This window comes from Rutilus rutilus (genome assembly GCF_951802725.1).
Source record: "Rutilus rutilus genome assembly, chromosome: 12".
NCBI classification, from domain to species: Eukaryota; Metazoa; Chordata; class Actinopteri; order Cypriniformes; family Leuciscidae; genus Rutilus; species Rutilus rutilus.
The window spans coordinates 37764118-37778459 of record NC_140217.1 but is presented as its reverse complement, the minus strand read 5'-3'; the positions used below and the strand labels follow the sequence as shown (position 1 = coordinate 37778459).

The 14342-nt window shown below is 35.2% G+C and overlaps 1 protein-coding gene across 7 annotated transcripts; it reads right to left on the bottom strand.

Annotated features, from left to right (window-relative positions):
• Positions 1-977: 977 nt before the first annotated feature.
• On the bottom strand, positions 978-13929 carry cUnh3orf18 (chromosome Un C3orf18 homolog). 7 transcript variants are annotated; one of them, XM_084427094.1, is made up of 8 exons: positions 13815-13929; positions 12433-12533; positions 12132-12244; positions 5011-5425; positions 4114-4139; positions 3846-3972; positions 2549-2582; positions 1050-2242 (listed from the first exon to the last, which is right to left on the bottom strand). In XM_084427094.1, exons 4-7 carry the CDS (start codon positions 5296-5298, stop codon positions 2577-2579), a joined length of 447 nt encoding a protein of 148 aa, XP_084283220.1. In that variant the 5' UTR covers positions 5299-5425; positions 12132-12244; positions 12433-12533; positions 13815-13929; the 3' UTR covers positions 1050-2242; positions 2549-2576. The 7 variants fall into 7 exon arrangements, with proteins under 7 accessions (XP_084283214.1, XP_084283219.1, XP_084283220.1 ...); XM_084427093.1 differs by lacking the exon at positions 13815-13929 and having other exon boundaries at positions 1048-2242; positions 12433-12635; XM_084427089.1 differs by lacking the exon at positions 2549-2582.
• Positions 13930-14342: the final 413 nt, after the last annotated feature.

Here is a 14342-nt window from a genome sequence, read left to right as displayed (position 1 = left end):
CATGCCTCATCATTGTTTGACTTAGGCCTGCCTGTTATTTGTTTAATTTAGCTAACACTGATTTCAGTTTTGAGTTTGCACTATGTTATTAAAGAGAAGTTTTATTCCGTTTTTAAGTGACCTATGTCACAATAGGATGTTTAGAAATTAGCCTAGTCACTTTATTCTTATGTTACATAGTTGACAGACAGCGCTATGTCAACAGGCATCTATTGCCAAAGCCTTTTTGACTGAAATGATTCACAAATATCATATATTGTGTTGCTATGGTGCTCTAAATGGTTGCTAGGGCGTAGCTTGATAGCTTCACAATGATCCTGAAAGACTGATTGGTCGTCTGAGTAAAATGAGCCCGCCCCCTTGTCTCTATGACACTGTGATCCAGAGTTATGTTCAATACAACATCCCTATGCAATTGACCATAGTAGGAAAAACGCATGCTATGGTATTCCAGGGTGACAATATCTAAATAAACCTTAAATGAGTAATTTTGTATTGAATTTATCTTGCTTTCATATAGCATTACGGTTCATAACATTAAAATGTTCTGTTTTACTTCAGAAATCACTGGCACAATTTACCCCCAATGTATTCCCCCAAAGGCACAACTTCCCCCGCACCAGGGGAAAGTTGTGCCATGAGACCACTTTTTTCCCAAGAGCTGTATTTCTGAAACAATTTATTTCAGATCCAAAGTTATTGTTCTCAGGGATGCACCACATCCTGAAATATATGTACATCCTTAAGTTGAAGGCATTACTGCCATGGCCTCACTTTAAAGTCACTTTGAGTAAAAACTGGCACAACTCACCCCACTCTCCCCTATATAGTGTCAGTTTAGTCATTTGCGTATGAAACATTTGACAGCGTGCCTCATAAATACAGACTCAGGTAACTTTCTTACCTCTTTTCTACATTCCTCAAAGCCCAGTAATGCTGTTTGTGCAGTCGTATGTTCATGAATAAAGTTACTTATGATGACATCAGTTGTTGTCTTTATTGCATTAACCAAAAATGATAGTTTCCAAGAACACACATGCACGTGTCATAGTGTAAATATCCTTTTTATTATGTCCTTCATTGTCATAAAAACTTCTTTAAAATGATCTACCGCTGGTTTGTGGTGCACAGGATTATTACATCTACACAACCACACACACACACACACACACACAAAGGTAAATCTCGTGTAATCAGTCAATGCAGACTCAGACATCTGTGTTTCAGTGAACTGAAACAGTAAGCTCATATCACATGGAAGATTTGTATAACACTGTCTCACGGATGTCTGACCTTTCATCACAATTTAAATTAAACAAATGAAACTTTAAAGCTGAGATTCTCTTCATGGGAAAGTTCATGTATTTCCTTTTAGCAAACACATCAATTCACAGAACGCTTTCAGCTGTGAATAAATAATAAATCGTGAGCTTCTCTCATTCACCAAACGAATAGATTTCTCACATACAAAAGTTGCATTTGGACTCCCTTCTTAAAAATAAATAATCTGCATAACTGATTATTTTATCAGTCATTCAGACTCAAGTAACACAGTGAGCCTCATCCAGTGTTTCTAAAATCATTGTTTGCTAAATTGTCGCATTATGCAGCAATTTATGACAAAACGGTTTGACAAAAGATTTACAGAGACATTCGTTGTGCTCATGTTTCATGATGAATGAGGCTCAAAATGACTCTTATTACACCTAGAGATTATCTAGGAAAATAAAGTCCCTGTTTGCATGAGTGTTCATAACAGTTGGACTGATCCAGAGGACGTTTGTATTGAAGTGCTTGTCTTTTTTGCGTGTCCTTAAAATGTATAATGTCTTGTTCGTCAGTGCACACCGTAAAAAATACTCATGTCATTGTGTATTTGTTACAATAACTTCTGTCATTTGCACTTTGAGAGTTTTCTGGGTTTATACTAAATTCACTAAATATACTAAAATCAAAGTGGTCAAAGATGTAATGATCTCAGTGCTGCAGATTGTAACTTTGGCTTAGCAATTATTGATTAAAAAGGCAGCAGTTAACCCCAAATTTTTTTTTTTACAGTGCACTATACTGTACCAAATGTCAATGCAAATATTCCTGAATCCCAGTGTGTCCAGTTGTCCAGATTCCGTGTCCTTGGTTCCTGTGCAGCATGTGAGTGTCGTCATGCATTGATGGCGTCGGCCACGTCAGTGAAAACGAGTCGACTGGGTTTTTGGGTTGTTCCCTGACTTGTGCTCAGTGTCTGTGGCGGGGAAAGAGAGAGTGAAAGTAAGCAAATATCATGCGACATTGACGGAAGAACATTATAGAATAGAATTAATACACATTGAAATCTAGTTCTACAGTGTAATATTGCACAAATATCAATTTGCAAAATGTAATGAACTGTGTTGACAGTATGAGAGTGAGACTAATGAGCCAGAACACAAATGGACGAGTGTTTAAAGGTGGATTCAGTCACAGCTGCTGTTTGATGAAGATTAATAGAGGTATTCAATGGACGTATGGTAATAAAAAATATATATATTTACAGTGATGGATACTTTACCACAAATAACAAACCACATGGCCTTGTGTCAGAACTTAAGAGAAATGAGAATGTAGAAACTGAAATTAAGATAAAGCATTTAATAATATATGGTAGAAATTATTTTTGAAAGAAACCCAGTATTGTCTATCTATCTATCTATCTATCTATCTATCTATCTATCTATCTATCTATCTATCTATCTATCTATCTATCTATCTATCTATCTATCTATCTATCTATCTATCTATCCATCCATCAAACATTCTATTGTTCTATCATTGTATCTATCTATCTATCTATCTATCTATCTATCTATCTATCTATCTATCTATCTATCTATCTATCTATCTATCTATCTATCCATCCATCAAACATTCTATTGTTCTATCATTGTATCTATCTATCTATCTATCTATCTATCTATCTATCTATCTATCTATCTATCCATCCAACATTCTATTGTTCTATCATTGTATCTATCTATCTATCTATCTATCTATCTATCTATCTATCTATCTATCTATCTATCTATCTATCTATCTATCTCATCCTATCACTGTACCATTCTATCTATCTATCTATCTATCCATCCAACATTCTATTGTTCTATCATTGTATCTATCTATCTATCTATCTATCTATCTATCTATCTATCTATCTATCTATCTATCTATCTATCTATCTATCTATCTATCTATCTATCTCATCCTATCACTGTACCATTCTATCTATCTATCTATCCATCCAACATTCTATTGTTCTATCATTGTACCTATCTATCTATCTATCTATCTATCTATCTATCTATCTATCTATCTATCTATCTATCTATCTATCTATCTATCTATCTATCTATCTATCTATCTATCTATCTATCTATCTATCTATCCATCTATCATCCATCCATCCATCCATCAAACATTCTATTGTTCTATCATTGTACCTATCTATCTATCTATCTATCTATCTATCTATCTATCTATCTATCTATCTATCTATCTATCTATCTATCTATCTATCTATCTATCTATCCATCTATCATCCATCCATCCATCCATCAAACATTCTATTGTTCTATCATTGTATCTATCTATCTATCTATCTATCTATCTATCTATCTATCTATCTATCTATCTATCTATCTATCTATCATCCATCCAACATTCTATCATTCTATCTATCTATCTATCTATCTATCTACAGACACAGAAATAACAATTTTACTTTAAAATCAGCAATGTATGCCCTAACAATTATTATATTATTTGATGGCATGTGTTTGCGTGCTTCGGCCCGTGTGGTGTTGTACTCTTACTTTGGAGTTTGGTCCTGCTGGGCTTCCGTCTCGTCCGTGGTCCAAGAGTTCCTGCTCTAGATCATCCTGTTCTTCAGCCGGATCAAAGTTATACATGGGCATCAGCTGGTGTCTCAGTTTCTCCAGCCTAGAGAAAAACACAACACAGCTTCTATGTGGGAAACATCAGAGGCCAACTTTTTTCACAGCCTCGTATTAAATATTCACTGTAGAACCTTCAGTTCTCAAGGCTGTTAGTGGAGCGATACAGGAATGCACATTTTCTTACCTTTTCTTTTTCCGGATGTACAGAAGCTGGTAAAGAAAAGAAAAATGTTATGCATAAATGTTATGTAAGATACAAGTGTTACATAAATTCACATATGTGACCCTGGACCACAAAACCAGTCACATGGGTCATTTATTTGAAATTGAGATTTATACATCATCTGAAAGCTGAATAAATAAGCTTCCCATTGATGTGTGTGGGTTTTTTTTTTTAGGATATGACAATATTTGGCCAAGATACAACTATTTGAAAATCTGGAATCTGTGGGTGTAAAAAAAATCGAAACGTGGAGAAAATCGCCTTTAAAGTTCTACATTTATGTTCACGATTGTGCTGCATTCACTCACAAAAATAAATGTTTTATATATTTACGGTAGGAAATTGACTAAATATCTTCATGGAACATGATCTTTACTTAATATCCGAATGATTTTTGTCATAAAAGAAAAATTTATAATTTTGACCCATACAATGTATTGTTGGCTATTGCCACAGATATACCCGTGCGACTTGTGACTGGTTTTGTGATCCAGGGTCACATATTACATTCTAAATCAATTTAAACAAATAGAATGATATCATAAAAGACCAAATAATTTCATCACAAAAGAGAGTTACATTTTAAACGTGTATATCTGCTTAATTTTGTCAACTTTTAGAAGTACACAAGCATATACAATACGGTTCAAAAGTTTGGGGTAGGTACATTTCTTTTCTGTTTTTGAAAGAAGTCTCTTATGCTCACTATGGCTGCATTTATTTGATCAAAAATTTAAATAAACTGTTTTCTGTTTGACTATATTTTAAATGCAATTTATTCCTGTGATGCAAAGCTGTCCTCAGTGTCACATGATCCTGCCTAACATGTTTGTGGAATCCATGATTTATTTTCCTCACCACAACAACAGCCAGCCCGATGACTGTGATGATGCCAAAGGGGACGAGCACCATTCCCATCCCAGCGCCTTCCACCGACGCGACGGGAAGCTGCGTGGAGTTCAGGCCCGTCCCGTTGGCGGACCACGTGATCCTGGACGTGATGTTCTCCGGCTCGGTTCTGGGCTCTCCTGAGCTTGTGAGAACAGGAATGAAGGTGGTGAGGGGGAGGGTGGGGGCTGGGAATGGGGTCAGGGTTTGGGTTTGGGTGGATGTCAACAACTGGGGTTTGGTGGTGGTCAGAGACATGGTTGATGCAGGACGCCGGCGTGGAGGCGAGCCGAGTGTCTTCTGAAGGCAACCCTACTGGGATTCAATCCTCCACTGGGCGGCGGCCATGAGGCGCTCACGGTGTTCCTGAACTCCGGCAGGAATCCTGTGGAGGAACATCACTTAGTGTTGGATCGAATTTGGCTTTGTTCTGAAACATGGTGAGTTAACAAACTTAGGGGTCCATGAAAAAAAACTAGAAAAACAGAAGAAAATGAATATATTTATTTTATTTTTGTATTTCATATTTTTGTTCTTTAATTTTGACATTGTTTCATCCTTCTTTCAAAAGAGAGGTTGAAAAGAATGGGGTTAATCACATTGTTTAATTCAATTGATAGCCATAAATTTGTTTATTTTCAGGTGTGTAATAAAAAAGAAACAATCTAACCTAACTGAAACATAAATGTTTTATTTGTAATATTTTACACACTTAATTATATTTTTATTTTTAACAGTATAAATGTATACATGAAAACGGCTGCTTTTTATACTTTAGTAAGGGGTCCCTCTCATCATATTTGGCATAAATAACATTACTTATATGAAGCAAGCGAACAATTGATTCCACTATCATTTACCGTTTACGCATTAAGCATAAAAATACAAAAACTGTAGAAAACCAGTTGTGGTCAAAAGATTTTACTTTCTTTTTTTTAAAGAAGTCTCTTCAATGCTGCATTTATTTGTTAGAAATACGGTAAAAACCGCAATGTTGTGAAATAATATTACAATTTATCTGTCTTGTTTGAATATATAGTAAAGTGTAATTTATTCCTGTGATCAAATCTGTATTTTCAGCATCATTACTCCAGTCTTCAGCGTCACATGATCCATCAGAAATCACTCTAATATGATGATTTGCTGCTCAAGAAACATTTCTGATTATTATCAGTGTTGAAAACAGTTGTGCTGATAATATTTTTGTGGAAACCGTGAAACATTTTATTCAGGATTATTTCATTAATAGAAAGTTAAAAAAGAACAATATTTATTTGAAATAGAAATCTTTTGTTACATTTTAAATGTCTTTACTGTCACTTTTGATCACTTGTAAAGAATCCTTGTTAAATAACTTAGTTAAAAACTCTCTGAAAAGAATGTAATTTGGTCAAATGAGATAGAAGTGCTAAACTCAAGTCTTTTTTCTTTATGAATATCTGAGATTGAACCGAGAAAGTGTCATTGCTCTTGAAAGCACCCAACTAATTAGAAACTTAAAACAGGGGAAGAAAAGGGGATTTTAGATTCATTCAGGTTTGGATGGTTTAGTGGCTCAGTGAGAAAATCTGTGTGTGATTGCATGCTCTTGACTGAATGTGTGTGTTTGGCGTGTGTGTGTGTGCGCAAGTACAAACCCTGTGGACAACATATGGATGTGTGAACTTTTAAGATACTGTTGGCAAACCGCAAGCTTCCTTCCACACTACAACCGTTAGGATCAGTGTGTATGTGTGTATGTGTGTTTGTGGATGTGGGGGCTGGAGGCAGGAACGAGACTCGCCGCTTAAAATAGAGAATAGGAGAATCTGCTGTTGAGATCTCGTGGATGTGAATGAGAATGTAGAAATCTCCTAAACCGCAGACTGTCTCCATTCACAAAGAGCTTCTCATGCTGTTAAAGGGGCATGTCAAAAAATAAAAGTCAGTTATTGTTGGCTCACCTTCATAACAAAATAAATCCAATGAATAATCCAAGCCATATGATATCTTGATGAAAATTGGATTTAAATTTCAGTCTGTTCCTCACACAAAGCTTTTGCATGACTTCAGGGGACTCGGGAATATTGTGCATGAGTCATATGGACTATACTTTTATGACACTTTTATGGTGATTTTCATCCAGTAACAGGAAACTTTCGTTCTTTAAAAAGAAATAAAAAATAATAATCAAAGGGGTTTGGAATGACAGAAATTCAGAACAATAAAATTCCCTAATCTAGATATGACCATTTTGAAAAATATTTAGCTTGATGAACACAAATATACAAGACTTTCGAAACAACGATGAACAGCTTTTGGTAGAAACTTTGTTTCTAGAATTAAAAATTTGACATGTACAGTTAAAAAGTGTGTTGTGTAGTTTTACTCTCAAAATACACTACCGTTCTCAAAATACACTTCTGTTTGGGGTCAGAAAGATTTATTTATTTTTGGAAGAAAGATACATTTATTCAGCAAAAACACGTTCAATTGTTTAAAAGTAACTGTAAAGATAATTAAAATGTTACAAGATTTCTATTTCAAATAAATGCTGTTCTTTTAAACTTTCTATTTCCTGAGAAATATGAAGCAGCACAACTGTTTTCTTGAGCAGCAAATCATCATATTAGAATGATTTCTGAAGGATCATGTGACACTGAAGACTGGAGTAATGATGCTGAAATACACAGGAATAAATTACATTTTAAAATATATGTAAACAAATTAAATTGTACTAATTTAAAAATCTAAATGCAGCCTTGGTGAGCATACTTATGTAAAAAAAATCAAAAATGATTACAGACAAACTTTTGAACAGTAGTGTACTGAATGTATGAAAATGTGTCTGAATGTGAATGATATATAATTTCACAAAGCTTGTAAAAAAAATATATTTCACCCCAAACCAACGCTTATTTTTACGACAAAACCATATTCTCCTTACTGTAATGTAAAACGAAAACGAATAAATGACATATTTTTCAAATGAAAATTATTTATACATAATAATGGTACACTGTAAAAAAAAAAAATTGTTTAGCTGATTTAAATAATATTTTATAATATTAATTAAAAACAATTAAATTAAAATAATGAAAATTTGGCTTGACAATTTTTTACGGAATTAGCATGAATAAACGGTCACACTGAAAAATATCTTAAAGGTATAATTCACCCAAAAGTCTTAAAAGTCTTTGTGTTCTGCAGAAGAAGCAGGTTTAGAAGGGTTTTCTTTTTTTTTTCTTTTTTTATTCTGTGTGAAATTTTAATTTGACTTGTTTTAATGAATTCACCCGTAATTCTCCTGAAAGTGCATGTGTGTGTTTGTTGTGTGTGTATGGGCGTGTGTGCGTGCGTGTGTATGGGCGTCTGTGTGTCTGTGTGTGAGCGTGTGTTTGTGTCTGTCTGTGTGTGTGTGTATGGGCGTGTGTGTGTGTGTGTGTGTGCGTGTGTGTATGGGCGTGTGTGTGTGTCTGTGTGTGTATGGGCGTGGGTGTGTGCGTGTGTGTATGGGCGTGTGTGTGTGGGTCTGTGTATGGGCGTGTGGGTCTGTGTGAGCGTATGTGTTTGCTTGTGTGTGTGCGTGTGTGTGTGTGTCTGTGTGTCTGTGTGAGCGTATGTATAGGCGTGTGTGTGCGTGTGTGTGTGTGTGTGTATGGGCGTGTATGTGTCAGCGTGTGTGTGTGTGTGCGCGTGTGTGTGTGTGTGTGTGTGCGTGTGTGTATGGGCGTGTGTGTGCGCGTGTGTGTGTGTGTTTTGTTGCCGTTATACTTCTATCCTCCCTGCAGCAGCGGGTGTCGTGGCAGGATGTGGGTACAAGAGTGGCACAGAGAAACAGAGAGAGACACAGTCTGATACTCTACCTAGGAAAGCAAGTACCCAGAAACACGGTTCACGTTGAAAGAGGTGCGTTTCGTAAGAGATGACAAAGAGATGCACAGATGCGTTCTTGCTTGCTCTCGCTGTTTCTCTCTCTCTCTCACTTTCTAACAACAGGCCCGAGGCCACCTGCAGCTGAGACGCTGAACCTATATCTGATACATTAATTCACACACTTGCTGAATTTATATGATCATGTAAGTAAGGCAAACATCAATTGCTCATACTTGGTGATTTAAACAAACCCCAAACACTAGGAATTAAAAGAATGTGCAGTTGTGAAAAGTGCTAAAGTGATCAGACTTTTCACAATGATAAAAGACTTTAAAAGTTTTTTAAAAGATAAAAGTTTAGACTTTTTTTTGATGATAAAACAGGTGAAAGAAATACGACATACTTACATTGAAGTAACTACCCAGAATACCACAGCAACCACTTAGCAATTCTCTAGCTACCAGCCAGAACCAGCCAGAATATATATATATATATTTTTTTTTTTTATATTTTCAGTTTTAATTTTTATTTTAGTTTAAAGCTGCAGTCCGTAGTTTTTCCTCTTTGTCGCCATCTCTGTTCGAAATCTGCAATTGCAGTTATTCGCGGAATTATCAACTTTACGTGGGTTATGCCTCGGCACGGCACAGCGCGGATGAATCTAATGTTTTGAGGAGAATGTGCGGCTGTCAGTCGCCGCCGGTGTGGATACTGGCATTCGCAATCACAGATTCTTTTTGGAAGTATGACCAACATAAGAATTTTCACTGGAAAATGTCGCCTGAACAAGTAACATCCACTTTTGTTCTGATCAACTAATGGGAAAAAGCATTGCAGTAAATCGCGCTGATTAAATCTAACGATCACTTCTCATATCACGTCAAACTGTGCAAATTATACTTTGTTCTCAAATAGTTAATGTTAACAACATCAGCATTGCGTGACTACATTTAATGCTCTTCCGATATTATCCTTGTTTTCGCATGGGCCGGTTGCAGTCTCTTTTATTCTGTAGCCACTCCGAAGTCCGAAGTCTTTTGCGTTTTACAACGGGTGAATCTCCAGTTGTTACTGGTGATTGTCGTTTGAACCTTTCTGGATCCGCCATCAAATAAATAAGTTTAATTATATCAAGAGCTGTGAGAAAAGGCTATAAATCTCCTCACACTCATCGCCTACTAGCCGAGTCTTTATGTGGACAGACGTGACGTAATGACGCAAAGACATGCTCGAATTTCCCGCGGAAATCCACCAGTACCGCTGGAATTAAAAACATTATTACAAGCTTACCGTTTAGAATCGAGCTAAGGCAAGCAGATAGTTATGAACACTGGCTGGTTATGTACTTGCTCAAAAATATATTTTGGATCATTTTTAACCCCCAAAAACTTACGGACTGCAGCTTTAAGTATTAGTACTTTTGTCATGTACTCTTGTCATTTTTATTACTTTTAGTTTTTTTTCTATAGCTGTAATTCATTTCTATTTAAATTTTAGTCTATAATTTATACTTTAACTTTAACATGTTTCAGCCAGTTGCCAATGCAACATTTATTTGCAACAATTCTTGTATTTTTGTTCAAGTTTTATGAAATTTTCAAATACTAATTTACTATTTTATTTAAATGACCAAAAAACGATTTTACCAACAAAAAAAACAACAAAAAAATTCATTCTGAAACTTAGTTTAATTAATATATTTAGTTTGAAAACATTTCAGAATATTTTAGAAAAATAATGTGTAGTTTTCTTGTATTAAACAGTTTTTTTGCTGTAGTTCTTGCTAAATTTTTTATTTAAAAGAATTTTGGGTTACACTTTATTTTAAGGTGTCAGTGTTACAGTGTAATTATATATTTAAGTACTGAGTAATAATAATTAACTACATGCACTTATTATAGGATTAGGGTAGGATTAGGATCTGGTTGAGGGTTAGTTGCATGTAATTATGCAGAATTTACTGTTATTACTACGGCAATTACATGTAACATATGTAACAAAGACACTAAAATAAAGTGTTACCGAATTTTGTAATTAGTAAAAAAAGGGGTGAATGTAGTAATAGCATGGTAAAACCTATGGGTAAAACCATCAAAACTTTTTTTGGTTTTTTAAATGTGCACATTCACTCATTAATGAGAAGTTACTGATTAGTTACAATATAAAAATCTTAAATTATGTCCAAACGGACCCGGGAATACAACAGGTATACAGTTTTTAATGCATTAAAAGGGTTAACAACACTGGTCAGAGCACCCTATAGCAATGCCCTAGCAACTACCTAGAACACCCTAGCAACTAATCACACCACTTTAAAACACCAACCACAAACAATAATTTCAACTTCTCGTTTACCAGGTCTTTCCAGGAATGCACTTACAATAGCGTAGGGGCCCAAACTGGAGGATTTAAAAGCCAAAATGTGCAGCTTCCATTTTCTTTAATGCACTTTAAATAATTCTTCAATGTGAAAAGTGTGTTATTTGAGTTGTAAAGTCTAAATCATCTTATGCATCAATTCCTGGATGAAGTTTGCTCTATGTAAACACTACTGATATTAGTCTTATAAGATATAACTTTGCATTGGCAAGCAAATCTCATGATTTTATTTTACATTAACATTTAGTGTTGTAAAGGCTGTACTTTCAAAACAGCCATGCACAAAAAAAAAAAAAATGTATTTAAAAAATGTCCTGGCCAAATCCATTGCTCAGACTTCCACTGCAAGCACAATCCTGTAAATGTGATTTTGTTTGTACTTCAACAAACAGTAGACTACAGGTATTTGACTTTCTGATGTTTTTCCCTGTCAAACAAGGACATTCAAGCACAGAAGACAAGAATATCTGCAGCAGATCTCAGTAATCTGTGTATTTGGGTGGTGTTGATTAACTTCTTACATGATCATTTAGGCTGAAAGCTCTGTCTCGTCAATGTGTAAACAGTCTGCACGCTTAATGAAGAACATGTTAGTCCTTGGGCCAATCAGAACACTTCGGGCATTCTTAAGCCTGCCTCCTCGACCAATCAGAGGCCACCACAAGACAAAGCTAGACATACCAACAGACACCAAAATAAGGTGCCTGCTCCTGTGCCTTATCAGTTACAAATCTGTTTTTCTGCATTAATTGAATTGTATAGAGCATTTAAAGAGTTTAAAATGAGTGTTAATAAGCTGAAATCTGATTAGAAAATGTTTTATATTGTCACAAGCTGCTAATATGAGAGATACAGACCTATTCATGGAGAAATGTGGCCACGGACGATGTCCTTCCAAGGTTTTCCAGGCAGCCGATGGAAAAAAAGGAGAGGGAATTTCTCCTTTCACCCCTCCTCCTTCGTTCCTCGGCTAGAACAGACCAGATGAGAGGCTGTAAATTGAAATGTTTTCCCACTCTGGATCCCTGCGTTCACCACATTTCGTCCCACCGTGCAAAATCACATCTCATTGTTCTTTCTTTTCAGCTGTTTTCTGTTTTTCTTTCATATCATGTTATTCAGAGACAAGACAAGAAGAGCTACAAGGATGCTACAAACCCAAGCTGTGTGATCCAGCAACGTCCCTCCTCCGTTCCTGCTCTGCTACTGGTTGGCTGTGGGGCAGCTGAAGGCTGTGATTGGCTCAGCTGGCTGTCCGTCTAGCTTAGCAGGAATGAGGACAGGATTTAATGGTTGGACACAGATGCTGTGAATGTGTCCAGGGAAGAGATTTCAAGGATGTTAACCCCTTGCTGCCTCACCTGTGCATGATGTGAACTCAAATCAGACCATTTATGGGTAATGGTTCGGGTCTCAAACACTAATGAAAAGGCGTCATTGTTCATTTTAATTGTTTTATTTAGTCTTAATTAATTAATGTGTCAGGAACATGTCTGTCAATTCTATATTCACTCTAAATGAACAAGAATCCTCCCAATTCTCAGATTATCGGATTACACTGTATAATACTTTATCATGCTTATGTATATATATATATATATATATATATATATATATATATATATATATATATATATATATATATATACTGTATATATATAAAATTCTTTTTTTCTCTGAACTTTTTCACAGACATGTGTATATATTTAATGATTTATATATATTATATATATATATATATTTGGGTGCATCTCAAAGAGAACTGTTCAGATCATATTTAATCTAAAATTAATGTGTGTGTGTGTGTGTGTGTGTGTGTGTGTGTGTGTGTGTGTGTGTGTGTGTGTGTGTGTGTGTGTGTGTGTGTGTGTGTGTGTGTGTGTGTGTGTGTGTGTGTGTGTGTGTGTGTGTGTCACACGCATACATACAATAAACTTTATAGTGCTGTCATGAAAATAATCCTACAATGCAAAAATCTAAATTGTCCTCACATAATTTTCATTATTCAAACTACAGTATCTAAATTAAAGTAAATAATTACCCAGAATACCACAGCAACCACTTAGCAATACTTAAGCTACCTGCCAGAACCAGTATTTTAGAAAGGCTTATTATTGAAAACAACTTTATTATTGTTATTATTTAAATTATTTCTTTTTAGATTAAATATGATAACATTTCTTCTTGAGATGCACTTAAAAATAGTCGGTTAATGATATATACACTGTAATACACATGAAGAGTTCAGATGCAAAAGCCTCTAAGTGCCATCTGAAATTTTCTTCTAGAATGATCATTTTTATCAAGCTTGTATATTTAAATTCAGTAATTTCACTTAAATGGCAATGCAAATGACCTATTAATTGTCATTTAACTGAAATTACTTAACTTAAATATACAAGCTTGATCAAAATGATCATTCTAGAAGAAAATTTCAGATGGCACTTAGAGGCTTTTGCATCTGAACTCTTCACATGTATCCGTGAAAAAGCTGTATAAGGTATAGTATAGGCTAAGTGATCATAAAAAAAATTATTTACCTTTTTATCAAAGACTTTGAAGGCCATGCGTTCTGCATCTTGACATGTTTAGGCTCCTTCGTGGTACAGAGCCATAACCCCATGCCTTTACCTGTCAAAACAACATTTTATTATCAATATTAATATTATTAAAACGCATTTTATCCAATATGTGTGTAGGACAACTAATCCTTGATTAAACTGAATTGTTGTCTAAAATTAATCCAAAAGATGGATGGATTATGAATGATGTAATTTTAAAAATGGGCTCAAGACCAAAGCACATCCGTTGTCTAATGTTTTGTAACAATTATTAAAATGTGTTCACTAGTTGGCTACACAATCTGCAGATGGCGTCGTTCATATGCTATTTAAAATCTCTTCCTGTCAAACGCTGCCTTCTAGTGGCGACAGTGCGTTAGTGCTTATCCGCTATAATCCTCTTATTTGTCTGTTTATAAAACACCAGCCAAACTGCTCTCAAATTAACTGTCTAACATACTAAGAGGAGTAAATATAATCCTTAGTTACAAGATAATAAATGTAAGC

Coding starts and splice junctions, on each gene's coding strand:
- cUnh3orf18 (XM_084427089.1), bottom strand. CDS start 5,298: ATGTCTCTGACCACCACCAAACCCCAGTTGTTGACATCCACCCAAACC. Junction 4,140..5,010: donor TCGGGCTGGCTGTTGTTGTG/GTGAGGAAAATA, acceptor TTTCTTTACCAG/CTTCTGTACATCCGGAAAAA. Junction 2,243..3,845: donor CAGCAGGACCAAACTCCAAA/GTAAGAGTACAA, acceptor TCCCCGCCACAG/ACACTGAGCACAAGTCAGGG.